Raw genomic sequence first — 27354 nt, forward strand, 5'->3', positions numbered from 1 at the left:
CAGTTGAACATGTCAGTTGAACATGTCAGTTGAACATGTCAGTTGAACATGTCAGTTGAACATGTCAGTTGAACATGTCAGTTGAACATGTCAGTTGAACATGTCAGTTGAACATGTCAGTTGAACATGTCAGTTGAACATGTCAGTTGAACATGTCAGTTGAACATGTCAGTTGAACATGTCAGTTGAACATGTCAGTTGAACATGTCAGTTGAACATGTCAGTTGAACATGTCAGTTGAACATGTCAGTTGAACATGTCAGTTGAACATGTCAGTTGAACATGTCAGTTGAACATGTCAGTTGAACATGTCAGTTGAACATGTCAGTTGAACATGTCAGTTGAACATGTCAGTTGAACATGTCAGTTGAACATGTCAGTTGAACATGTCAGTTGAACATGTCAGTTGAACATGTCAGTTGAACATGTCAGTTGAACATGTCAGTTGAACATGTCAGTTGAACATGTCAGTTGAACATGTCAGTTGAACATGTCAGTTGAACATGTCAGTTGAACATGTCAGTTGAACATGTCAGTTGAACATGTCAGTTGAACATGTCAGTTGAACATGTCAGTTGAACANTGAGTCCTGCCCCACCTGAAGCTGGTGATGCAGGTGTGCCAGGTGAGTCCTGCCCCACCTGAAGCTGGTGATGCAGGTGTGCCAGGTGAGTCATGCCCCACCTGAAGCTGGTGATGCAGGTGTGCCAGGTTTGATTCAACTAGTCAGTTATAACTTTAATACTTCTTCCCTACATATAAAATTTCTCTTTAATTAAGGAAATATTTCTAATAAATGTTTCAAAAAAGATCTTAAGATTTTTATAATAAAGTCAAGTTACTTGTATTTTATTATTAATTGTTACTTCCCGTATAAGTAATTGATAAAAGAATCTTACATTTAGTTAAAAAATTTCATAATAAATGTTTCAGAAAAGATCTTTAGATGTTATAATAAAGCCAAATAACATGTAAGTCATTATTAATAAAGCGTTCTCCGCACCCACCCAGAGCTTGGTACTGGGGGAGAAGCTGGGTGAGAGCGAGGGTGGGGGAGGCGTGTTGGGTGTTGCGAGCAGCGTTGGGGGAGCGTTTGGGACTGGGGGAGGAGGAGGGGGAGCAGCTGCTCTGGGGACTCTAACTCCCCCACAGCACTTCTGCTCCATGGTCGTCAAAACCATCGCGCTCCATATCCACGCCATGGGGGTGAGGGCTCTTCTTTGTTGTTGTTGCTTTACTGTTGTTATCAGCTGGTGCTGCTGTTGAAACTGTCCACCAGCTTTATAAACAGTGTCCACCTGTTGAAACTGTCCACCAGCTTTATAAACTGTGTCCACCACCTGTTGAAACTGTCCATCAGCTTTATAAACTGTGTCCACCACCTGTTGAAACTGTCCACCAGCTTTATAAACTGTGTCCACTACGTGTTGAAACTATCCACCACTGATTGGAACTGTATCCGCCAGCTTTTTAAAATATGTCCAACAGTTGGAACTGTCCACCAGCTTTATAAACTGTGTCCACCAGTTGAAATTGTCCACCAGCTTTACAAACTGTGTCCACCAGTGACTGGAACTGTGTCCACCAGCTTTTAAAATGTTTCCACCAGTTGAAACTGTCCACCCGCTGTCCGCATAAGACATACCAGCAGTTTTCAGTGTTTGCACCAGCCACTTTAACACCGAATTCCTATACCGCGTTAACCATCTATGTTTCTCCCCGTTTTCATCCCAATGTTTGTGAACATCCTAACCAAGCTTCTGTTTTATGTGTATTAACGAGCTGTTTTACATGTGTTAACAAACAAAGCTGTTTTACGTGTGTTAAAAAAAAGCTGTTTTACATGTGTTATCGAGCTGTTCCACATGCCTTATCTATTTTAAATGTTTTCCCATGATTTTGAGGTTTTTGTTTGTGCCGCTCTCAGATGTTCAGCGATGTGACTGGGGTGAGCAAAGTACAATCATCACCACAAATATTCCTATACGTATTCTGTTTTGATCAATTCGGTTTTATTTCTGCAAGCGCTTTGTGTGGCTCTTTTTGCCGGAGGTTGGCGGAGAGTGCTAACTTTATTCCTTATGTAATTCAGTTATCTACTACTCTCATATTGCTAAAATTTTTATTTATTGAAGGAAAAATTTGCAATTTTGATTGGGTAGACGTCTGTTGACTGGTAGATTGGGTAACCAGTCTGTTAAGCCCCAATATACTACGAGCAAAACTACTTAATACATCCTAACGAGTTGTAGATCAATTCAATGCGCTCTCCAACAACCCCGACCCACCAAGTCCACAAAGCAATTGTTGCGTGATACAAGTAGTGTCTGTTTCCCGCCTCTGAATGGCTGCGTGCGTGTCATTGTAACTGCATTGAGTCTTTCACTCCCTATTAAACTCGCTAGTATATTATTTTATATTTAATAAGACTTATTGTCCTGTCTCTAAATGTGCAGGGTAAAATTAACCTTATTCGCCTGCCTCTACAAGTGCAAATTAGAATGAAACTTTTAGTTTGTCAGTGCAATTGCAAGTTATATTGAACCTTGTTCGCCTGTCTCTAAAAATGCCGGTTAGAATGAAATTTATTCGCTTGTCTTAAGAAGTGTATATTAGATTGGACCTCAGTCGCCAGTCTCTGCTGGAACAGGTTATAATTTCATTAGCACATCAAAGTACCCTGAATTTACTCTTATATGTCGCCCTGAACAGTATAGTTACTTTCATTTTTAATTAAAAAGTGGGATTTTTAAATCCCGCGGTCGCGTTCCCATCTCTATCATCATTTCTACATGAGAATTGCTGAATTTATCTAATAATATTAAATACAATGTATTGTAACCTGAGTACCAACGTAAAAAGTTGCATATTGATGATGGAAAAGCTAGTGTCACTAAATGCAGTCCGAAGAGAAGTTTCACCCGCCATAGTCATATGTCCATGCACTGGTGCACTGCGCTGGGTTCGCGTTCAAACTGATAATAAGAAATAGAATAATTTGAATAAATGTTGTAATAATATTTATCGCTTTATATTCACCAACTCCAGCCAACATATCTATTCACTAACTCTATACCGCATATCCATTCGATCACTCCAGCCAGCATATCTATTTCCTAACTCCATACCATATGCTAACTCTATGCGCCAAAGGCTCGGAAGTAACCAATAAAAAATTGAATATATATCCTGAACTTCCATTCCAGTATCTTGATCGCTTTACTGAATGTCGATTTGATCTAATATCTCTGGGTACGAACGCAATAGATTGCATGTTTAGTTAAGGTGTTATAATACATTTTTATTCGACTTTGTCATGTATGGGTATTAATTCAACTCGTTTGTATGGGTGCTTTTTTATACTCCCGTGTCTTGGTGTTTTTTCTTATATGTGTTGTTTCTTTTTTTGCTTTTATGTGCTGATGTTTTAACCCTTACCTGTTTTTCTAAGTTTATGTGTTCTTTTTACGCTTGCGATTGGATTTTTTAAGTTTATTTGTTGCTTTTATACTCTTATGTGTTGTTTTTTACTCTTACGTGTAGTTTTTTTTACGCTCATGCATGTACGTGTTGATTCTTTTTATTCTGGTGTTTGGTTGTTTTGTAATTTATTATTTGATTAAATGAAATAACAGCTCTGCGCTGTTATTTATCCTATTATTTAGTTATCCGTGACCATGATTTTACCGTGTCATGTATGTGCCTTTAAGCCGTGACCTTGCTTTATCTGCGTTTTGTACATACGTGGCCTTGCTTTGTAACATCTCTTAACATTGGATGTATCGTTATGCATGATTTTTAGATTGCCAAATCGTCATCGATTTCTATAAATCTAGCATATGCATGTTAAAAAATCCTGCTGAAATATATCATTAGGCTCTTCAGCGATGTCTAATGTATCCATAGACATTGCAAATTGAAATATTTATACGGCCGTCATGACCAGAAATAATTCATAATTCGATCGACGGTAATATCGTTCGCATTGCATGACAAATGGTGACAACATATGCGGTAACATATTGTATTGAAACTTACGCTGGACACTTGAGCTGGCATATGAGAAACTTCATGAGAATTTCCGGGACGGTTTCTGATCTCCACAATAATAATAATAATAGCGGTTTCAGCGTTTAGTAGGCCGTGGGCCTGTCGCCGATTCTTAACATCGCAGAACATTCACAGCATTTTGCGGTCTCGAACTCGCAACTCACTGCTACAATTCTGCTATGCTTAACCGCCCGGCCTCCTTGCCGATTCTGACCAGAAACTGGCGCACAGAGCTGGGATCGAACCCGCGCCTCTCTGCGCCAATCCTGGTATATTCTGAACTTTAACCGCTGGGCCACCCTGCCCACAATCCTCAATCCTTCCACGCAGAATTGCTTTGGGAGTTTATGGAGCATCTTGGTTCTTTTTCCACAATCCTCAATCCTCCTACTCAGAATTGCTTTAGAATTCAGACAAGCAGGGAAGTTTGTGATTTTTGGAGCAGTGAACGTAAACTTGCGTTAAGTTGAGCCCGAACTTTTTCTGTGCTTAATTAAACAAGACTGATGGAGTCTCTACCATCTACAAACTTCATATGAAATGTGTAGTTTTTAAAGGCATGTATGAGGAAATTATTTCAGCTTCTGATAATAACCGGTTTTCAAATTCCGTGTAGTCAAGTCATGGCTCTTGCAATGCAACTTTTGTCAATAGATATCATTGATATATATTTAATGGTTGAAAAAGTTATGCTTGAATTGGTCCTCAATGAATTAAATTTTACTTTCCCAGCTCTGTGCGTCAGAATCGGCAAGGAGGCCGGGCGGTTAAGCACAGCAGAATTGTAGCAGTGAGTTGCGAGTTCGAGACCGCTTCAAGCTGTGGATGTTCTGCGATGTTAAGAATCGGCGACAGGCCTGCCGCCTACTAAACGCTGAAACCGCTAATTAAAAATAATTAAATTAATAAAATAAGAAGCGAATTCAATAGCTAAGAAGAATTTACTTCACTGATTAACTCCATGTCAAGTTCGCTATGTTGTCTACCTGACTGTACGTAATGTATGAACTACAAGCATGCACAGCGCTTCATGCATGCATAACAATATACTCGCCTCAAGTATTATCCTATCGTTTATACGCACTCCCTTCACTCTTTGTCTTACGTCCTATGAAGCTCCCTTCACTCTTCATCTTGCGTCTTTTTGAGGTTCCTTATCTTATGTCTTATGTCTTATCGAGTTCCCTTCACCTTTTGTCTTACGTCTTATCAAGTTCCCTTCACTCTTTGTCTTACGTCGTATCGAGTTCCCTTCACCTTTTGTCTTTCGTCTTATCGAGCTCCCTTCACTCTTAGTGTTCGTTCTTCTCTCCTCTCCTCGTGTAATTCAGTCTTCCCCCATTCAATATCCACTGTCTCCTCACTATTCTTTATTATCCTTCCTTATTCTTCTCTCTTTAACCCACATAAACCCAATAATTTATGCTGTCATCTTTTGTTCATTTTAACCTGAGAAAAATTCAGTTGAAAATAAAAGCATTTTCCATTTCACTTTCTGAGCGAGCAAATTCATTTTTTATTGTAAAGTTAAATAATTCTTAAATTTGTACACGTTTATTCTCTCTTCCTTTGTCTGGTTTTGTCCATGCGCTTCGCCCCTTGGTGGGCTGGACCCACCGGTTGCACCCTCCCCCTCCCCTACAGGTGAGCTACTCGCTGGAGCAGGCGTGCGGTGGGTCGACCGTCTTGCCCACCCAGGAGCGGGCTGAGAACCTCATCATGAACCTCTTACTGCCGCTGTGTCTGCGAGTGGGCTGCGGCAGGAAAGGTGGGTTGCAGTAGGAAGGGTGAGCTGCGGCAGGAAAGGTGGGTTGCAGGAGGAAGGGTGGGTTGAGTGGGTTGCAGTAGGAAGGGTGGGTTGCAGTAGGAAGGGTGGGTTGCAGTAGGAAGGGTGGGTTGCAGTAGGAAGGGTTATGGATAACAGGGTTGACTGTCGCTGAGAAAGGAGCGTTGTTGCTACTAAGAGGACTGTAGCTGGGAAGCTGGGTTTTTCTTCTCTTAAGTGAAAATAAGCCTAATAAATAACCATTGATATTCTATTGTATTATCTATTATAGACATCCTTGAATTGCGTAAACAACGTTTACAATCCCATTCGTGAACTATAATCACATTATAGCTGGCGCCTTGACAAAAGCTCTATTTCAGACGTGCCCAAGCTGCGCCCCGTAGACCTGAGCTACGCTCTCTCCGTGCTGCTGTTTGCCATCAACCCTCCCCTCGCAAAAGTGGGAGGAGGTCCCCACCCCGGTCCTGGGGGAGCTAGCAGTGCTGGGGGAAAGTCAGGACTCGGGGGAGGTGCGGGAGGGACCATGTCTGGGGACCAGAGGACCACGTCCTGGTCCCAGATTGACTCACGGGGGGCCATTTACCCCAAGCTGCGCCCCACGCTACTCCGGGCCGCCTTCCTGGGTGAATGCTTCGTGATTGATTTAGTGAATCAATGAATAATTTTTAATAGAATTTATTAATAATAATTAATGAATTTTTTAATTTTATTTTTATTTTAATTTAATTTTGATTAATTTAATAATTCAATCAGTGAATAATTTTTTTTATAGTATCCCACTTGTCCATTCGGGACTAGTATTGGGATTTAACTTACCTGATCACCTAGGTCCTAGGCAATAGGAGTGAAGTCGCTCGATCTCATATATCGTCGTGCATTTATTAGTTAGTTCTTGAATTAGGGAAGTAGAAACAGCAGCTGTGAATGTAGTGCAAATGTGGTGAGCTCCATCATCACCATGTTAATGCTTGTCCTGATGATGTGTGTCAGGTCTGAAGGTGATGCTGGTGTGGTGAGCTCCATCATCACCATGTTAATGCTTGTCCTAATGATGTGTGTCAGGTCTGAAGGTGATGTTGGTCTGCTTCGAGAAACAGCTCTCGAACGACTGGCTGCGCATCCTGCACTGCCTCAGGTGCCTTCCTATCAATAAACATCATTCCTTTCATATTTAAATAATTCGATTTCCATTGATACGAAGGAGGCTTATAGTAAAATTTCGAGAACGAAATGAACCCAATTTATCTGTAAATTGAAACTACTGCAGTCAAAAATAACGTTTAACCTAAACTGTCTTTTCAATTCTTAAATTTTCTGATTAAATAAATAATCCTGGGTTAATATTTCTTAAATTCTACTCTTAACTCTTGACATTTCTCATGACCGTCGATAACAAATTTTTGGTTCGCTTGCAGAATGTAAGGAGGAAGCTGCAGTGTATAGACTGTAACAGTTGCCCCTATAACTCTGAATGCTATTCATTCATGCAAAATAAATTGAGTAAGCGAAATAATCCATATGAGATAATATCCATTTGATTAATAAAAATTTATCACATGACCGAGATTTTAACCAATAACAAATTTGTTCTCGATTTGTTCTCGATTACCGCAGGGACTTGGACAGTCGGGGACAAGTGGGCCACGCGTTCTGGGACTTCCTGGACTTCACAGCGACCTACCGCACGCCTCTGTTCCTCCTCATGCGCCCCTTCATCCTCCACAAGGTGCTGGTGGGCACCGTCTCTAGCAAGAATTTTTAGTTATAAAAGTTTTCGACGAGAGAGTTTTATGTTATGATGTTTTTTATTATAAAATGAACCCAGAAACCTCATTAATTTCTTCAGCATGGTGACTACTGCTGTAAATCCGACGGTGCAATATTGGGGTTTTTAATTAATGACTTAGAAGTCCACTTCTCAGAAACTTTTTTTTTGTTACAATGCGCTAATTCATTACAGTAGAAATAAAAATTTCAATTTCTAAATGTTTGTGATTAGAGACACTGAGGTAATTTATTCCAATTCCTGTTTAAATTGCACTGTCCTTGCGGAGTCACGGAGCTCTGATCTCAGCAAAGTCTCGTGTGCTCAGCTGCGTTGCTCCGACGCGACGTCAGAGCACTACAGAGCCCTGGTGCGGGGTCGGCTGCTGGGCCTGACCCTGCCCAGACCGCGGTCCAGGGGCTCCCTGCTGCTGGACCTCGCGCGCCAGGTCAAGTGCCTGAAGGAAGAGCTATCTTCCTCCAGGCTTATGGGTGAGTTATGGGTGTGTTAGGGGTGAGTTATGGGTGGGTTATGGGTGAATTATGGGTGGGTTATGGGTGAATTATGGGTGAGATATGGGTGAGTTATGGGTTAGTTATGGGTGAGTTATAGGTGAGATATGGGTAAGTTATGGGTGAGATATGGGTGAGTTATGGGTGAGTTATGGGTGAATTATGTTTGAGTTATGGATGAGTTATGGCTGAGTTATGGGTGAGTTACGGGTGAGTTACGGGTGAGTTATGGATGAATTATGGGTTTGTTATGGGTGAGTTATGGTGAGTTATGGCTGAGTTATGGGTGAGTTACGGGTGAGTTATGGATGAATTATGGGTGAGTTATGGGTGGGTTATGGGTGAGTTATGGGTGAATTATGGATGAATTATGGATGAGTTATGGGTGAGTCATGGGTGTGTCATGGGTGAATTATGGGTGAGTAATGAGTAAATTGTGGGTGAATTATGGGTGAGTTATGACACTTCTTACTCGTACTCATGTGCAATCATGCGCCTAATGCATTCAAGTAATAGTGAAAATTTAATCTACAATGAGCTGCCAATGTTTAATGTATTTATAGACTTCTTTTATCTCATTTTATTCTACCATGGAAATTTATGCTTTTCTAAATACTTATCAACCTCATTCTTATTAAGAAGAGAATGAAGCTAATTAAAAATTATTTACAAGAGAATTGGGCAATTAAAACAAGCAATATTCTTCGCAGAGGAGTAAAAAATCGGCGCATTATTCGTGAACTAGAATTCCAAAGCAAGGGAAATGTCGCTTAAACTCACTATATATAGTGAATTATATAGTGTTTAAATTAAATTAAATTCACTATATATAGTGAATTATATAGTGCTTAAATTAAATTAAATTCACTATATATAGTGAATTTAATTACAGACAACTTTACGGAGTTGAGCTCTGTCGTGAGTTTAAAAACATTGTTGTTGCTGGACTTTAAAACTTTTTCTGCGTGAATATGCTGAATTTTTGTTGCCTTCTATTTGTTTATATGTTCTTATCTAATTTGCAATTCAAGCGACTAATATACCTTTATTCTTGTTTTAGATCAAACTTTCGGTGTAAGAGTTTATGTAAATTTATGAGAGAAATCATAAGATTTTTAATAAAGTAATACGATGATAAATAGATATATAATCTAGCCGTGAATATGATGAGCTTCATATCAATAACAGCAATACAGACCTAAGGTTAATCAGTAACCAATGAGGAACAGTAATAAGTAATAAAAGGTTAATCAGTAACCAATGAGGAACAGTAATAAGTAATAAAGGATTCATCATTAATAAATGGGGAACAGTAATAAGTAATAAAAGCTTTATCATTAATAAATGAGGAACAGTAATAAGTAATAAAAGCTTTATCATTAATAAATGAGGAACAGTAATAAGTAATTAAAGGTTTATCATTATTAAAAGAGGAACAGTAATAATTAATAAAAGTTTTATCATTAATAAATGAGGAAAAATAATTAATAATAAAGGACGAATAGTTATGAATAATAAATGCGTAAACTGCGTAGGTGAGATGGAGGCGCGGCCGTCGACGCTGGAGGTGCAGAGCGAGGTGTCCAGCGGGCGCCCCAAGAAGGGGGCCAGGCCCCCGGGACCTGACGCTCCCCCCAAGCCCTCATCCTCCCCACCACCGCGCCAGAGGAGAGGTCAGCTCACTACACTAGTATAATACTTCACTCAGAATAAACTATACAACAATAATACTTCACTCAAATAATAACACTTCACATAATACTTCACTCAGAATAAACTATACAATAATAATACTTCACTCAAATAATAATACTTCACATAAAACTTCACACAAAATAAACTATACAATAATAATACTTCACATAATACTTCACTCAGAATAAACTATATAATAATAATCAAAATAATTTTGCCCCTTTGTCTGGGGTTTTTGATGTTGTGTGGGTGTTTGGGCGCCTATTTCAGGCTTTCAGCCATTTTCCGGCAAAAATCTCTCTTGACTTGCTAAGGAACAAGTAGGATTTTTTTACCCACAGTATTTTCTTGAAGAGTTCAAACACGTTCTAGCAGCAATTGCACTCGGTACACCCGACAGCTTTACTTACAATTTGTATCTACCTTATGTAGGTACCTATTTGCCAAGTTCTACGTCTGGTATAAGTTTCATTGTAACGAATAATGTAACCGAACAAAGAGAGCAGTTATTAAGAAGCAAAATAACGAAAAGCCCTCTACAAATTATTTATATAAATCACGATTTATGCAGTTAAGCTCCTACGAGCTTCTTGAATTTTGAACGTTGAACTTTAACTAAATTTTCTTATCAACATTTCTCACGTTGTTGATCCTCAAAATTTGTTTACCGGCAGTTGATCCAGGACCAGTACGGAAAATATGAATTCCATTTAATGACAAAGTATAAAACTGTCATTAGAAAGAGCAACACTTTTTATTAAACTCCTCTTATGTTTTACAATCCCACCACATTTACGTTTCGCGTAAAATTTTTCATTATTCAACGAGTATCCTTTAATGGGCGGAATAAATTGATTGCGTAATTAAGCAGGTGATGGTTGAACTCCCTCGGGAGACCTGCACAACACAGCGGCGATGCTCGAGAATTTTTGAAAGCTTTGGAGCTAGAATGTCTGGCGGTCAAAAATGCAAACTGCTAGTGATGACTGATCACTAAAAACTGTAAATTCTCCAGAATATTTTTTTCAAAAACTTCCTCCCATTGATTCTGTCACAATCCAAATAAAACATATAGAACGTTAATGTTCACATTTAAATATTTATTGCTGCACCTATTATAATTATACGTTACTCGGCCCCGCGTAGTCACACTGTGGTATCATGTATACCTGACGATGAGTCATGGTGAGGGCAAAGTTCAGGGTCCATACTTTCAGAAGAAGTTAAGAGATCGTAAGTTCATCAGCCAATTATTGACGGCCTTTCAAGCAAAATCCGCCAATCATAGTCAAGAAAATAGAGCGTATAAGTACTTACGTTCACTTAGCGAGTTTTGAAAGTATGTCCCCAGGACACGAACCTAAGATCAACCGCTGCATCGACGGTGAGTAGCAAGGCACAGTCTGTACATATAATCCTCCACTTATACCACGCAATAATTAACCTGTACAAACGCGCTAGACCTTAAACCTGTTTGTTTTGTTGTACATTGTTCTGTACTAATGCCATACTGTGCTTCATTGTCTGTGTTCTGTTGATGATTGTTCATCTGTGTTCAGCAGACTGTAATGGCCGCCCTCATTGTCTTCTTGTCTTCAAGTTGACAAATCGGATAAACAAAGCGGTTCTCGTTACATAAAGTTTTCTTAGGCGTAGCGGATTTAATTTATCTTAAATCAAATTTGTTCAGTTACGAAATGACTCTTTCAGCAATATTTTGTGAGGTAATAAGAGTATCACATCTCATATTTATTATGACTGAATAACTGAGCACTTATACCTTCAGATTAGCGTAATTCTCAACAACTTCGTTGGAAGTGAATGTAAAAAAGGCGAAACTTTCTCATTTCGGATCCCGCTAAAACATTTTCAAAATAGTTTCCGTCCTTGCCTTAATTGTAATATTAACTCCTCCATGGTAATGCCGAAAATATTCAACTGGTGCGGCATGCATGGGCATAAATAAACTGTGTTCTTTTGTAACCTCCACACCCCACGCGTGTACTCACTACACATTGCAGGCACATTAACTTTCTTTACATGTCACTGTATTCCATAGCTCCTTGTATAGATAGCATTGCTTCATTGAGGTGCTCACTCCACAAAGGGCTGTGTGCCTTGTCTCAAAATATTAGAATAGAATAGAAGTGTCGGCACTGAAGAAATAGGCCCATGGCCTGTTGATATTGCCTGTCCTTTGTCTCAAGATATTGCTCAAGTCTCATATTTGTCTCAAGATATTTTTAGTCTCAAGATATTGCCTATCCTTTGCTGCTGCTGTTGTTGTGCTGTACACTGTTGGGACTAATCAATAAATAACAATACTATTTCATATCTTCTAATATTTGTAAATCACTGGCAAATATTTGTAATTTATCACCTGCTGATTCATCTCAAGCCAGAAATACTGAACCAGTTTTGCCTTTATTCCGCTTTCGAATTGAAAAAATGATATCGCATTCCGAAGATATTGTGTAGAATTCTGGAATTGAAACCTGACACTATTCCGACAGCACCTAAATTGTGTGTTATCCTATCGCAATCTCCGACGATTTACTTCCTATCATTCCGCTGTTGCAATTAACTGCTTTCATCCCGCTCTTCAGAACTAACTGACGGCTACAGCCACAAACCACGTAATTACGGCTATTATATTTCCGAGTTTTCCGCATTCTTTAATTGGGGTTAAATTTTGCGGTTGATATGCTAAGATTTGACACTTGATTAGGGCTATACGGAGGCTCGTAGCTACGTTAGGGTACGCACACAGTGAAAGCAGGTTGCCTGCGTGCTGGTTACCTGCTCAGGCTGGCGCCTGAAACCATAGAATACAGAAGCCTATTCGTACAGGTTTTCACTGTGAACACTTAAATTATTATCCTATATTCATTCTTGTGGCAGGTTGGAGCAGGTTGCCTGCACGGGCAAACCTGCTTTCACTGTGTGCGTACCCTTACGTTGGCCTCGAAGCGAAATATCCAAAATTGTCTTAAAGCGATAGAAAGTTAAGTTATCTTAAAAAATTTAAATTTCACTGTCTTTGATGGCATTTTCATGTATAATATAAGTAAACTAAAATAAGTCTCATTTCTTAAATAAAAAATTCACTAAATAAATTATATATTGATGTGAAAGAATCGTTTATCTCACTAGCAATGAACCATTTACGTTGAAAATGGTGCCGCATGAGTTCTAACTATTCATTCTTCCGTGAACCAGCAAGCGGGCACACTTTTCCACTAGTTTACACTAGTGGAAATAATATGGAGCTCACCTTCTTCCTTCCTTCCATCCTTAATATTGAGCTCACCTTCTTCCTTCCTTAATATTGAGCTCACCTTCTTCCTTCCTTCCTTCCTTAATATTGAGCTCACCTTCTTCCTTCCTTCCTTCCTTAATATTGAGCTCACCTTCTTCATAAAATGTAAACATGCAAGAATTTCTCCCACAACATATTCAAAAGACAACTTAAATCAATTAATCTCGCCGTAAGAGTTATTTCTCGTATTGAAAATTTGGTATTAATCGTTTATTATTTATTATTATGTTATTGTTATTATTATTATTATTATTATTATTACCTCATCTTTGGAAATGATGCTCAAAATATTGCGGCCATTAACCCTCTTCATGCATCGATATAAATCTCTACCTCCTAAGCCTATACTTAGATCATACAAAAATAACTGATAATAACTGTGCTTTGTTTTATTGTGTATTAAACTGCTGACTTCTTTTCAAACAATAATTGGCAGCAGACTCCTCCTGTTAATTGCTACATTATAACGAGTTTATTTAGTCGTTAGGTGTCGCATGCTGAATAAGTATATCTTGTTATCAGTGATTCCCAACCGAAGAGTTTAAGAACATCGAACTTATTTGACGCCGTGTGCCTGTCGGCCGCAAGCAAGACTTGAAACATTCAATTGATGATGATACGTCCTAAATCGATGAATCTAGTCTAAAGAATTATTTTAACGATCATTTCTTAGTCGGAATAAGTAATTTAGCACAAGTCATTCTAGCAAGTGATTTCAGTCGCAAAAAGGCAATACCACCTGTGGGCAGGGTGGCCTAGTGGTTAAAGTTCAGAGTACCAAGATTGGCGCAGAGAGGCGCGGGTTCGATCCCAGCTCGATCTGTGCGCCAGTTTCTGGTCAGAATCGGCGAGGAGGCCGGGCGGTTAAGCACAGCAGAATTGTAGCAGTGAGTTGCGAGTTCGAGACCGCAAAATGCTGTGAATATTCTGCGATGTTAAGAATCGGCAACAGGCCTACGGCCTACAAAAGGCTGAAACCGCTATTATTATTACTATTATTATTATTATTAATATCTTGTAAACACGAAAAAATCTTTCTCTCTCTGCCCGCATTTGTTCCGCGTGGTATATTAAGAACAATCAAAATAATTTGGTTGGGAATCATTTGGTATTAACATCAAACGTGTCTTTCATAACGCTGTGTTCTAGTAGCGTGCCGAGGACGCAACTGCACTACATGTACCCTTATCAAAAGCTTGGCTGGCGTATAGGTGACACCCATTGAGCTTATAACCATAAACTGCACGTATATAATCTCTTCTCATGCAAGATCTGTTATGTCATGTACGAATATTTACCTATAAATTCATTTTTACGCAACAATGGATATCTTATGGGAGTCACCAATATCAGACCAAAAGTAACCTGCCTAAAGAAACCCATAGACTCTTTTAACTGGCACCAAGATGTCACTTGTATATTGTTGTATAATCTGCAGTTTTTCGGCTCAATTCCTCGATGATCTGCGCTTGGTTGGTATATATAAGTTCCCGGCACGCTCGCCCTTAACAGGCTCGGTCAGGTTCGGCCGAGCAGGCGCCCTGCCCTCGGCCGCGGAGGCGCCGGGCGACCGCCTGCAGCGTAACAAAGGAGCTTTTCTCTTACGTAAACGTGCGTCGTCTGCTAATCTGATGGCGAGTGCTGCAGCTGTAGCACCTACACCAGCTGCTCTTAAAGCCGATCAAAAGCAGCTGACGGCTGCTGCCTCATTCTTGCAGGAGGAAGGTAAGGAAAGATCTAATGTTGCCTTCTTCAATATCAACATCAAGGAAATGCTAAGGTCCCTGCAGTCGATCACACGTGTCATGGGTACAGTTTCGTTTATGTACTAACCCAAATATTTGTATAAATATCGAAGTTTCTCACATGCAATTTATGGCTCATATACGAGTGGCACATAACGAAACAATCCAATTATTTTCATTTCTGCAATTTTATACTAATAAATGACTCAACTCCTGCCTTGCTCGTATTTCACGATGGATTTGCGTTGCATTAAGTCTTAAATTCTTAATAATTTAAATTTAAATTAATCTTCCTTAAAATGCTATACCTCAGCGAGTGCCTCTTGTCTAACAACATAACGCACAAGCGACCTCTCATGCACTGTCTGATCGTTTGTCGCACCTTTGTTTTTGTAGCGCTTCGCTTACAATTTGTTCCGCTGGTGTTAGAATTCCCACATTATTTTCCAAGACTGCAAAGTTCTTAGATGATTTTAAATAAATGTTTCTCCCAGCGAGTCTAAAGTGCTCTACGACCATGCAGTGAGTAGGTAAGCTTTCACCCACCATGACGAAATTAAGGCTAAGTATTGGGATTTTTGGAAACTGATTGTGGTATAAATTCATTGCTACTTTTCTTGCGTTTAAAACCATCATCTAATTGAACTCTCATTAAGTCTCGACAAATATCTTTGATGGTCTCTATTTTATATCTCTTTGCTTGGCCCTCTCTTCGCTGAAGGATCATTTCATGTTCAGGAGAAAAATATTAATTTTACTTGGTTTCAACGTGTTGAGAATTGAGAATGCTCCTTAATTTAGATAAATATCATTTATTTATTTATTGCAACGTCCTTCTTGGCAAAAAAAGACCAATGAGTTGAAATTCTTGGATTCAATTGATGCCAATAATAGCGCAATAGAATACAACTCTTTCAAACGCGAAATGATTGACCGTAAGAACTCCGATTGCGCGTAGCATTCAATTTATGTGATAAATTTTTTCTTCTATTACAGTGAAACTCATAATGAAAAAACTCAGATGTAAGTAAGACTGTTAACGTATGGACACAAAAATGTGCACTGATGATTTTCTGCACATTACGCAATTTATTGCAACTTCACTTAAATCAATTTATAAATCATTTCTTTTTAGGTTATACCCAATTCTAGCTCTCTGACATCTAGTCTCTGAACGCATGCCATCGGCAATTGCTTGGGAGCTTCGCCCCCGTCTAATGGTCCATGAGAAATTCCAATAAGCTTATACATTGGAAAATTTTACATCTCAGCAGCACAAATCACGTTCACCGTATCACGTGTACCGCGTATACTCATCACGTATAGCACGGATACTTCACGTTTACCGTATATGCGTATAACGTGCCACGTATACGCATCACGTATAGCACGTATACTATCACGTTTACCGTATATACTTATCACGTGTATCACATATACATATCACGTTTATCCTGTATACGTATCACGTGTACTCCGTATTCGGATCACGTGTACTCCGTGTACGTATCACGTGTACTCCGTGTACGTATCACGTGTACTCCGTATTCGTATCACGTGTACTCCGTATTCGTATCACGTGTACTCCGTGTACGTATCACGTGTACTCCGTGTACGTATCACGTGTACTCCGTGTACGTATCACGTGTACTCCGTATACGTATCACGTGTACTACTTATATATATCACGCAGCACCTGCGACAATTGTTTACGTCAACATGTTTTTGTCCAGATCATGTGCAATTTTCCCACGTTGTATCACTTCAACTTTCTTCGAATATGATGCAGCATTGATTTATCAAATACGTTTCCTGTAAAATTTATCTGTCTGAAAAGTATTAAGTAGCTGGTCACAAGAATTAATTCGATCTTTTCCATAGTTCGTTTTATCAAGTGTTGTCGATCAATACTAGTAGAATATTCTGCTACTGATAACCGTGTTGAACAGTGCAGAGGTGAATGTAATAAAATACATTCTTATATCTTGAACAATATATCTTGTACAACTTATCTTAAACCTAAAATTGTTTAGCTTCCTGCGTAGCGAGGTCGGACTTTCACTAGTTCCGTGATATCCACGTTAACGGTATTTGTCGTTTCATTGATAGGTGAACCCGGGAGCTTTTCTAGCCCAAGCAGCCCCCCTCGCGAGTCGGGGTCTGGCGGGGGGGCGGAGGAGTGTGCGGTCGGAGGTGGTGACCGCAGCACCAGCGGCGCGCTCGCCAACAAACACCGCCTGCAGCGGCAGATGGCGCAGAGCAGGAAGACCTTCAGACTGCGTCGCAGCAAGCGGGGTCATGGCGAGGTACAGGAGGGGGATTTATGGAAACTTCCTAGTCTGAAAGCTTAATAAAAAAAGAACTAGTAAAGATATCATTACAATATAAATTTAATTGAAAATATATATTACCTGAATATTTGTATCATATAGATTTAAAGGTGGTATCAAAAAATGATGGTCCCATTGTCAATGTATTCAGTTAGTCGATTTTTGAAGTTCCGTTCAACTCGCTGACGCATATTAACGGGTATGTTGCTCTTCAAATGAGGTAATGTCTTTGGACAGTCTTTGTAAACAATTGATTTAAGATAACCCCATAAAAATCGCATGGAGCCAAATCAGGGGATCGGGCCGGCCAAAGGTAACCTCTCAAGGAGATGGGGAATGCGGTGCTCTTTGATTAGCGATAGTGGAACGGCCATTAGAAAAGTACCGGTACGCCTCGACAGAAAACGCACACTTCTCACTTGTCCAATGCATAATGGCAACTAACTTGACGAGGCACAAAACTTCATGACTTTGCCTCTCTTAAGAATACTCCCCGCCTTTTTCCGACAACATCTGGCTGCTTGGCGCGAAATACAAAACAGGAAGGTTCCGTGAATCACCCTGTATTATGTGAAACATTATAATAACAAATCATAATTAAATTATGTTATTATAATATTACAGTAAAAAGCAATTATTATGTTAAATCATCGTAGCTTCATCGAAAACGCTTTCGATGAACATATAATTAAATTTTTGGGGATTTTATTTGATTTTAAATTCTAGGTGAACTTGTCATTTAGGTATATTATCACGTGGTAATAATATGATATATATTATTATTAATCGCTGGAGTAAATTCACATGAAGATTTTATCGAGTGATTCGAGTCCAATGGCCTGGTAATTCATGAATTGAAGATATTTAAATTGACTTAAGGTTATTATACTAATTTTTGGCTCTAAATTTTGTACCGAATTGTTAGTAAGTCATACCGTATAATTTCGTTGTAGCACCTTATCTAATTGCTTCTAAAGTTCAATGAAAAATTTAGAAATTCATCCCACATCTTCGTAGACTGTCAAAAACTAATAACAAAATATGTACAGCAGCATGTTATAGCAATGATGAGCGAAACGTTGCCTTATTTTTAACAGCCTCTCCTTGGAAGAATTTCTTTTCAAACTCGTCGATTTTTTTGTCGTACGAATTATTAGACTCAAGAAGGACAATAACTCCAAATAATTTTTGCCCACATATATCATACTTTTTAACCAGGCTATATATTTGTAAATATTAAATTTACCAAGAACGAATTAATACATACTGTATGTGGAGAAAAAAAACGGTATATATACTCGTAGATGTGAAACTATACGTAGTTATAGCCTTCATAGCGTCATTATATATTTTAGAATTTGAACTTCGAGAAAACGTTCACCTTCAACTATTCGAAAGGACGAATGAGGACTTTACAGAGCGATTGAAATCCAGCTTCGTAAATTTTATCTAACTTTATTCAGATGTTCGTATTCCATATCCGTTAATTAACTTGTAACACAAATTCCACTCAGGAAATGTTCTTTGATTTTTAGAGTCACGGCTCTGAAACTTCCGACATGGAGGCGAGCGAGACCAGCCTCGCCAGCGGGGGGGAAAAAGGCCACACTTCCCCAAAATCCGCCAACGGGTCCACGCCCTCGGCAGAGCCTCAGGAAGGGAAAGCCACGGCTGCTCCTGGTGAAAGTAACTTTATATTTTTCAGTTGACGCAAGCGACACTATATACTATTTATTAGTCCTGAATAAATGTGATGGGCCCTCCTTTACCTCAAACAAAGTATTCTGCTTTTTTACAGCTTTTATGTTATAATTGTTAAATAATTCTGGCACTAGATGTCAATAATGAAATCAAACACAGATTAAATCGGTAGTGCTGGCCGTTTTTTACCTCACCGAGAGGTTATTCTCTCTGTTTAGTTATCAAAGTACTTTCGTATGTTGCTGGAGGAGTTATAGGAGAATTGTCGGGGTTGTTTTTATTAAGTCTGTAAGGGTTGTATAGGAGTTGTAGAATCTGTATGAGTTGTAGGAGTCCAGGGAGTTGTAAGGGTTGTAGGAATTGTGTGCGCTGTAGAGGTTGTATGAGTTTTAAGGGTTGCAGAGGTTATTGGAGTTAGGTGCGAGATACTTCCGAGCTCTCACCAAAACATTTTGTTGTTTTTAAAATAGAAATAGCATTGCGTTTGTGTTGCTGAAAGCTGCCTGAGCTGACTACGTAACAGCTTGTTACGGACCTCAGGTGGTTCATAAAACGATAGATAAAGAAAGTATCATAGATAACTGCTGCTGGACAAGTGCATAATTCACAACCAGGGGCTTGCAATGCACTAAGAAAGGTTTGGGTGCGCCAAGTCTGGTTGTTGAAAGTGATAATAAAGGGATTTTGCCTGTGAAGTTATACTGCTTGTGTGATAGTAAAAGATATTCTGACGAGCCACATTGCACGTGGCTCGCTCAACAGAGTTTGCACCGTTCAACTCGCGTGGCACATATTCGAAGCGATATTTAAACTTTGATCTTCAATGCCCTTAAATGATAATAAGGAACCGTACAGTGCACCGTTTCTTGAGGGGTCAGTTCTGTTATCAGCGGAAACTTATGGTAAACCACAAATTAGCAGAGATCGTATACTGTATTAATACCATGCAGTAAAACGTTAGTGGTCTACGTCCGACGAGGATATAATACATATACCGACGCGACGTGCTGCTATCACAGAGGTTCTGCAGGTACGTTAAGGTTCTAAAGAGTAACGTAGAGGAACACTATAGTGTCGTCGATTTCAAAAAGTTTTGTTGATAGCGTCAAGGAAACAATCGAAACAGAGCGTCTTACTCGGCCCGGATATTGCAATTCCAGGGCCGTTTCTACGATATTCCTTCTAACACAATATGTATGTGCCTATGTAAAATACCCATTATGCTTCCTGAGCTCGAGTGACGAGTCTTACGAAGGAAAACTCCTGGCTCACTTTGGTTCGCTTTTCGACGTTGTACCAGTAAACTTTCTTCTTAGGCTGATTAATAATTTTCTCATTGTAAGTTAAGTTTTGCTTCTTCAAGTTTATAAGTACGAAAATATTTTCTCTCTAGTTGATCTTATTATTTCAGATATGGGAGAACTTGAACATAAACATTACTAAGATTAACCTGACAAATATATTATCGTCAACGATTATGTATTATCATTATTATTTGATACCCACCAGCAGCGTCAGCTTCCCCAGGGGCGGCAGGTGGGAACGGGGGTTCCTCGAGCTCGGGCCCCTCGACCGGCAGCGTGAGAGCCCCACGGTGCGGGAGCCCCAGGGGCGACGCCCCCAAGCGCCCGAGCGTCGGCAGCCTCGTCGGGCCCGCGGCCCTGCCCCCCGGCAAAGAGATGACCGCGCCCCTCCTCAAGAAGGAGAGAACTCCTCTCTTCCTGCCCGGCAGTGGCAGGGGCAAAGTTGCTGTAAGTATTGAAGAATTAACTGTTTTCTAGAATTGAATTACTTATATTTGCCCTTGATTAATCTATTGATTAGTGAGACTTAGTTTTTATTCCACTGCGAAGATATTTATTTTGCTGGAGTTGAAACATCCCAAGTTATTTCACTCGTGTCCCGAGCGACAGGAACTTTATTGTCGCCGTACACTAATACCACCGTTACTACATGAACCTGCCTGAGTGGTATTATGAGTATTAAGTTAGGTCAACTGTTACTAACAAAATCGTTTCATAGAAATTTAATCCGCCGAAAAATTCCTGTTTTCGGAATTGCAGCATGTGTTTGTTAATTAATTAGTCTAGTATCATTCAGAATATTAGGACCGCATAATTAGTGAAAGGTAACTATTTAACCAGGATAACCTATTCATCTTTCTACTCGAATTCGATCTTCAAAATGAAGGAAGTAGCAGCTATAGTTGTGGATGTATTGCATCCTGTGGATGAAATGCATCCAGAGGATAGAGTGCATCCTGTGATTATATTGCATCCCGTGGTTATAATGCATTTTGAGGACATGATGCAGCCTACTGACTAAGTGCATCTTGTGGCATCCCGTGGATAAAGTGCACCCCGTGGATATATTGCATCCCGTGGTTATAAAGCATCCCTAGGATACAATGCATCCCGTGATCATAATGCATGGCGACCCCGCAGACTGGGGCTGTGGGGGGCGACGCAGGAGTTGGCGCAGGTGTCCTGGCTGCGCCGCGGAGCACGTGGGGCGACGAGGGGACGTCGCATCAGGACCTCAGCAAAATAGAGCTGCAGGTCCGTCTTGTTTCTTGTGTACAAAATATTTATTGAAATATTAAGGTGAAGGTAAGTTATTATTAATAAAAATTTATGATATGAGGTACAGTTTGTTCTCGGTTTTAAGACGAGCAAAATTTTTTTTAGATTTAGGTTAAAAGTGATTTGTATTCGAAATCTTGTTGGTGTAGCGCCAAAATTTCTAAGCAGGTCCTTCGTGTTTCCTGACTTAGAACAAATGTTTTCAAGATTTGTGATGAAACAATTAATTAAAAATTGATGTTGGTTCGCCGAAATAAAGACGTAGGTATGCTGCTATGTAGAAATGTATTAACTTCATGGTGCTTTATGGTGAGACCAGGACCATGGTGCTCTATGGTGAGACCTGGACCATGGTGCTTTATGGTGAGACCTGGACCATGGTGCTCCATGGTGAGACCAGGACCATGGTGCTCTATGGTGAGACCTGGACCATGGTGCTTTATGGTGAGACCTGGACCATGGTGCTCTATGGTGAGACCTGGACCATGGTGCTCTATGGTGAGACCTGAACCATGGTGCTCTATGGTGAGACCTGGACCATGGTGCTCTATGGTGAGACCTGGACCGTGGTGCTCTATGGTGAGACCTGGACCGTGGTGCTCTATGGTGAGACCTGGACCATGGTGCTTTATGGTGAGACCTGGACCATGGTGCTCTATGGTGAGACCTGGACCATGATGCTCTATGGTGAGACCTGGACCATGGTGCTCTATGGTGAGACCTGAACCATGGTGCTTTATGGTGAGACCTGAACCATGGTGCTCTATGGTGAGACCTGAACGGCATGAATATTTACTAGCGAGCTTAACCAATATTCAGCTACACGAACTCTATCGAGACTCTAGTAGATGTCTTCTCCTTTGAAACTTCAGGCGTGTGAAACAAACTTTCAACAGTAAGGTGTGTGGAATGTTTATTCAACACCTCATTCTAAAAAATATTATAAATAAAGAAAAATTCGAAGATAGAAACCCACATAATCCAAATTTGAATTCGTTTTTATGAGATTTCGCCAACAAACCTCGCCAGGTTTCCTGTCATCACAAAAAAATTAAAAAAACCTAATTAAATAACCTGCTGATAAGTTAGTATTGGCAACATTATTTTAGTCTTTTAGCTTAAGTATTTGTATTATTAACACCTTCCTATTAAGTACATCAAATGTACTTAACATTAAGCACATATTTCAGGTACGCTCGAGCCACACGCGCTACCCTCTCCTGGGTGTGACCACGAGCGGCATGCGCTCGCCCCCCTCCACCATCACCCTCACGCGGCCCCTGCATCCTCGTAAAGTGTGTATACATTTCTTTTACAAGTTCATACAAACTAAAATAAAAAGCAATGTTGTATAACTTAAGAATTAATAGGAATTTCGTGATTAACTCGCAAGCTTCCCCCACACCCCCGCCAAGTTCGTATGCATTTTTGTTATGTTGTTAAAGCTTCAAACATACGCAAGACAAGCAAACATTATATATCTTGTGAATTGCAATGAAGTTCGTGATTCACTTGTGTTTTAAAAAAAATTTTTGCATAATATTAGGGCTGAGCAAAAATTAAACTTGAATCGTTTTATGGTTCATCTAAAACTGAATCCTCTTCTAAATCCTGAATCACGCTATTCGGATAATTTTTATTTACATCTCGCCGGGACAAACAAAGGGATTTTTTGCCATCTTTACATCAAAAAGTTTATATATACTGATATCCACTTGATATCCTACTCCCTTTTCTCTACTAATTATTTTTTTAGGCCTGAAATAATCATTCATTCATCATTAATCATTAAATGATCATTCAGTGAAATCATTAATCACCAGTCACCTGAATGAATCAATCACCCGAATTAATCATTCACCTGAATGAATTATTCACCTGAATGAATCAATCACCTAAATTAACCATTCACCTTAATTATTCACCAGTCAACTCCCTCTCCATCACCTTCTCCCTCAGCCTTCATTTCTCGTGCCTCTAATTCTTAACTTCAAATGGCCTTAGAGCTCTTACTTAAATTTTCTATTTCTCCTTTTTCAACAGTTTACAGAATATACATATTTCTTCTTTCTCAAAATGTTTAGTAAGGTTATGATTTTAAGGGCTCATTAAGAAATTAATTCCTGAGTTCAAATCTTTACATCTATACTACTTTTTTATTACATAATATTATTGATTTTCTTCTAAAGCGTTTAACATGTTCGGAAGTTTAAAGGGACATTAAGAAGTTTATTCCTCAGTTCAAATCAGAAAAAAAATTACTTTTTCCACGCAGACCAGCGCCGGGTCGCTGGCCGGCCTCCTGCGCAGCGGCCCGTCCTCCTTCGACGGACACACGGAGGCCGGGCGGGCCGCTGTCCTCAGGGTGGACGACAACCAATACCTCCTGACTTCCTTCACTGACCTCGACGAGGAGGACACGCTCATATAGCGCCCTGGTCTACATCTTGTGTAATGACTTATACCAAAAATTTTATGGAAAGTATACATTCATCTACATAAAATTGCATACATTTCATGTATCCGTCTATTGTGATACACCAAACAGGGCTATGATACATTATTTGGTGAGCTGCCATGCCCCGTTACCTCGATAATTATGAATGTCTATGTCGCGGAACTGACATGGTGATACCTGAACCATTATGATTGTTGTTGTTATTCATGGGTCAAATTAGTGGCCGACTATGCTGGCCTGCTATGAAATTATTGATGAGATGAAATGATAGTCATGTGGCTGGGAGACGATTGGCCTCTGAAGGACTCCCGTGCTTACGGTCCAGAATAGGGATCTGTTCCATGGTTTCGCTTCTCAGGCTCCATCAGAGCTTGCGGACTGTATTGTGGTGGAGGTCTGAATCCGCAATAATGATCAATTAAGAGCGTATTTGAGACTGCTGAACGTTTTCTATAGTTTTTTGGGGCTGTTCTTGTACGGGCCATCGCTCATTGGAGCACGGCAGGAAAAGATTAGCGACAGTCCCAGGCGAACAGGTTTTTTATGTGGAACAGGTCCACTGCGCCGTAATGAATGCCATTGCAGTTAAATTGAAGGCAGCAGGGTGAAGGGAAGCAACTCAATATTGCGCTGATCCGGGCAGTACTTTTTTATAGCTTGTGCTTTCAAGCTCTCTTGGCGTGCTTGACGTCTTACTAGCAATGCTCCGAATTTTTCGATCATGACATATATTTTTGTAATTATTCAAACCTACAAATTTCTGAAGAGATTTGCACAGATACTCAACTTAATCATACTTCAGAAGAGAGAGGGTCTTTTCTTCTCAAATCAAACCATTTATGTTTTTTAGAATTACGTAAGAGTTCTAGAGTGGCTTTTAGTCGCTTCATTCTTTGCCAACGCGTGGTAATGGTAAGCTTAAGACTCATAATTCAATGTGATATGGACGAGTAATGACGCTACCCTATAATTATTAACCATGTAATCCCCAATATATTTTTCTATGATCCCCGCATGTCCTTCCTCAAAATAACGTTAAAAGCTCTAAGGGACGCCGAGGTCTTCACGTGAAGCAGTAAGCAGACGCTTGTAAAGGGTTTGGGCTTATCGCACCCGCCGTTTACGAGAGAAATGAATTTCTTTGCTTCTAGTAATAAAATTTGTTGTATTATTTTTTATATTTGCTGTTAAAAATCATTATATGTAAAAGTTTATCAAGCATCGAAGATTATGTCACGTTTATTCCCAGTGAACTTTCTTGCCGTGCATCTTTACTGTCAGAACAAATTGCCGACATAACTAAATACTTCGATGTTGTATTGACCAACAATACATAATTTAAAATAGATCATCCTGTATTCATCAGCTGAGTATTTATATTTATTACGCTTCAACGAGAACTGTATTATTCGAAATCGATCTCTTTGGCCATTCTTGACAGGTTCACTGAAATAATGTCTGCTCGTAGTCAACAAGAAATTACTGGGTCAAGTTGGACCTAATTTAAAGTGGGGAAGAAACATGGGGATGCAATTTCAAGACATTTTCCATCACGCATTTATGCCTATAATTAATAAGTTCTTGCTGTTGGTCTCGTCACTCTAGGTTTAGTGGATCTACATGCAGACGACGAACGTGCGACTGAACCCATTCGTGTTCTCACGCACGAGCCAGTTGTTCGTATAGCGATGGTGTATCTTGATGTATTTGATGTGATATTAAACTATTGTTGTGTTTGCTTGTTGATGTTGTTGCTTATTGTTGACGTTGTTGCAGATCGCTGTCATCCAATTTATATAACTATTCTAATATGTATTGATGTTATGATGGAATAGGTATTAGTAATATCACAGTTCCAGACTTTTATGATGTTGCATTTTCCACCTCGTAAACAAAGACATTTCAGTGCTCGCTTCAGATGTGTTACACTTCAGGCACTGGAATTTACTATATTGTTATTACACTGAAGGGATCAATGCGATCGTTTGTTAGTAAAGAGTAAGTTTGCATTTATGATTACTAGTATTTTATGAGTCATTGACTGGTTAATATAACCATTGCTTCAGTCTTGAACCCGCCGGCGACGTCACTTAGTAGGTCCATCTTAAGGAATTTATTGTGCGTCGAAGAAACGTTGGCAAGGTCTCAATTATGTGTCGTAATTAAACATAGTAATTATGTAGCTATCGCTTATGATTGTTCAATAATATAATTAGGCCTCGTTGTCACGATATTGAAGAATCTTGATCGAGGACATCAAGGTACAAAATAAAAATATTCCTATTTTGATTTGATCCAGCGGGCACAAAGTGCACCGAAATACGTAAGGTAAATTTTATTAATTTATATCTCAATATATAAATATCCCTTAAAATTTATTATTATATCTCAATATATTTGCTGTATATCGAACGATCTAATTTTATAATGTTAATATTTTAATTTTATCCAGAAGGCTAGTAAGATGTTTTAAATTGAGGGGTTAAAGAAAAAGTCGAACTGTGCTCGCGTCAGTGTATGCGTAATTTTGTTCAAATTTTCCCCTGTGGCGTCCTCTGCTGTGCTCATATTTATTACGAGTATTGCTGAACAGTAATATTAATCCAACGACCGCACAAATGTAATTAGCTTGCCTATAGAGCCGTGTGCGTCCGGTGCCGCCATATCAAATTTAAAAAACTGAAATTTCGACGACAATCAAACGAGTCCGGCCTTTTTGGCTGAATGTTTAAAACTATACATTATAAAGCGGTTATTTCTCGTAATAATGTACACAAGTAATGTTTCACAGTATAGCATATGGAAAGGAAAATTTAAAATATTGCATGAATACAATCTTTCGAGCTTCGTTCATTATCATGTTGCGGTAAATGACCATTTTTGCTTGTGCGTTGTAAACTTCCTGGGCGACTCAAATTTAAACTGAATTTCACGGACATTTTGATAATTATTTCTTTGCTATTTACTCTCGCTTGAAAATTTGCCCCGATTTAACCATTCAGAGTGACTGGCGTTTTGTTTAGTTTCTCATTATATCGTGTCAATGGAAGTTGTAAAGCTCGCTGCGTCTTCAGTTCATATGTTAATTTGACGAACTGAACGAACATACGAACTTCAGTCGAAAAGAGCTCAACGAATTTATGATAACAGATAACTTTTTGTGAAAAAATTGAGTGTAATGAGTGTCTTCTGTATTCTACGCTGCATAGGTAGTTGCCGCATTGTTTCAGCGAAGTGTTTTGGGTGTTTGTCAATTGTACGCTTAACCGTGGTGTTGCAAACCGTTTGCTGAATTTATGTTTTTGTTCTATTGATGTTGAAGTCATGTTGATGCTATAAGAAAAAATCGTCGTTGGTTCTTGTTTTATTTACTCCTGGGGGTATTGGCCAAAAAATAACCCGTTTACA

General features: G+C 39.4%; 1 protein-coding gene across 1 annotated transcript in view; it reads left to right on the plus strand.

The window, feature by feature from the left end:
• The window catches only part of LOC108682320 (protein unc-80 homolog), a gene marked incomplete at its 5' end in the record, with an annotated part of 54045 nt that extends 26744 nt beyond the window's left edge, over positions 1-27301 (plus strand). The window contains 14 exons of the mRNA XM_047883901.1: positions 1012-1206; positions 5695-5818; positions 6199-6462; positions 6902-6974; positions 7454-7565; positions 7933-8095; positions 9652-9789; positions 14643-14855; positions 16985-17181; positions 18741-18891; positions 20416-20657; positions 21351-21464; positions 22679-22783; positions 23764-27301. Of these exons, the coding sequence (XP_047739857.1) occupies positions 1012-1206; positions 5695-5818; positions 6199-6462; positions 6902-6974; positions 7454-7565; positions 7933-8095; positions 9652-9789; positions 14643-14855; positions 16985-17181; positions 18741-18891; positions 20416-20657; positions 21351-21464; positions 22679-22783; positions 23764-23919 (2247 nt within the window). The remainder of the gene's footprint in view (positions 1-1011; positions 1207-5694; positions 5819-6198; positions 6463-6901; positions 6975-7453; positions 7566-7932; positions 8096-9651; positions 9790-14642; positions 14856-16984; positions 17182-18740; positions 18892-20415; positions 20658-21350; positions 21465-22678; positions 22784-23763) is intronic.
• Between the last annotated feature and the right edge of the window lie 53 nt (positions 27302-27354).

The sequence above is a fragment of the Hyalella azteca genome, unplaced genomic scaffold (genome assembly GCF_000764305.2).
Source record: "Hyalella azteca isolate HAZT.00-mixed unplaced genomic scaffold, Hazt_2.0.2 contig13959, whole genome shotgun sequence".
Taxonomy (NCBI): domain Eukaryota; kingdom Metazoa; phylum Arthropoda; class Malacostraca; order Amphipoda; family Hyalellidae; genus Hyalella; species Hyalella azteca.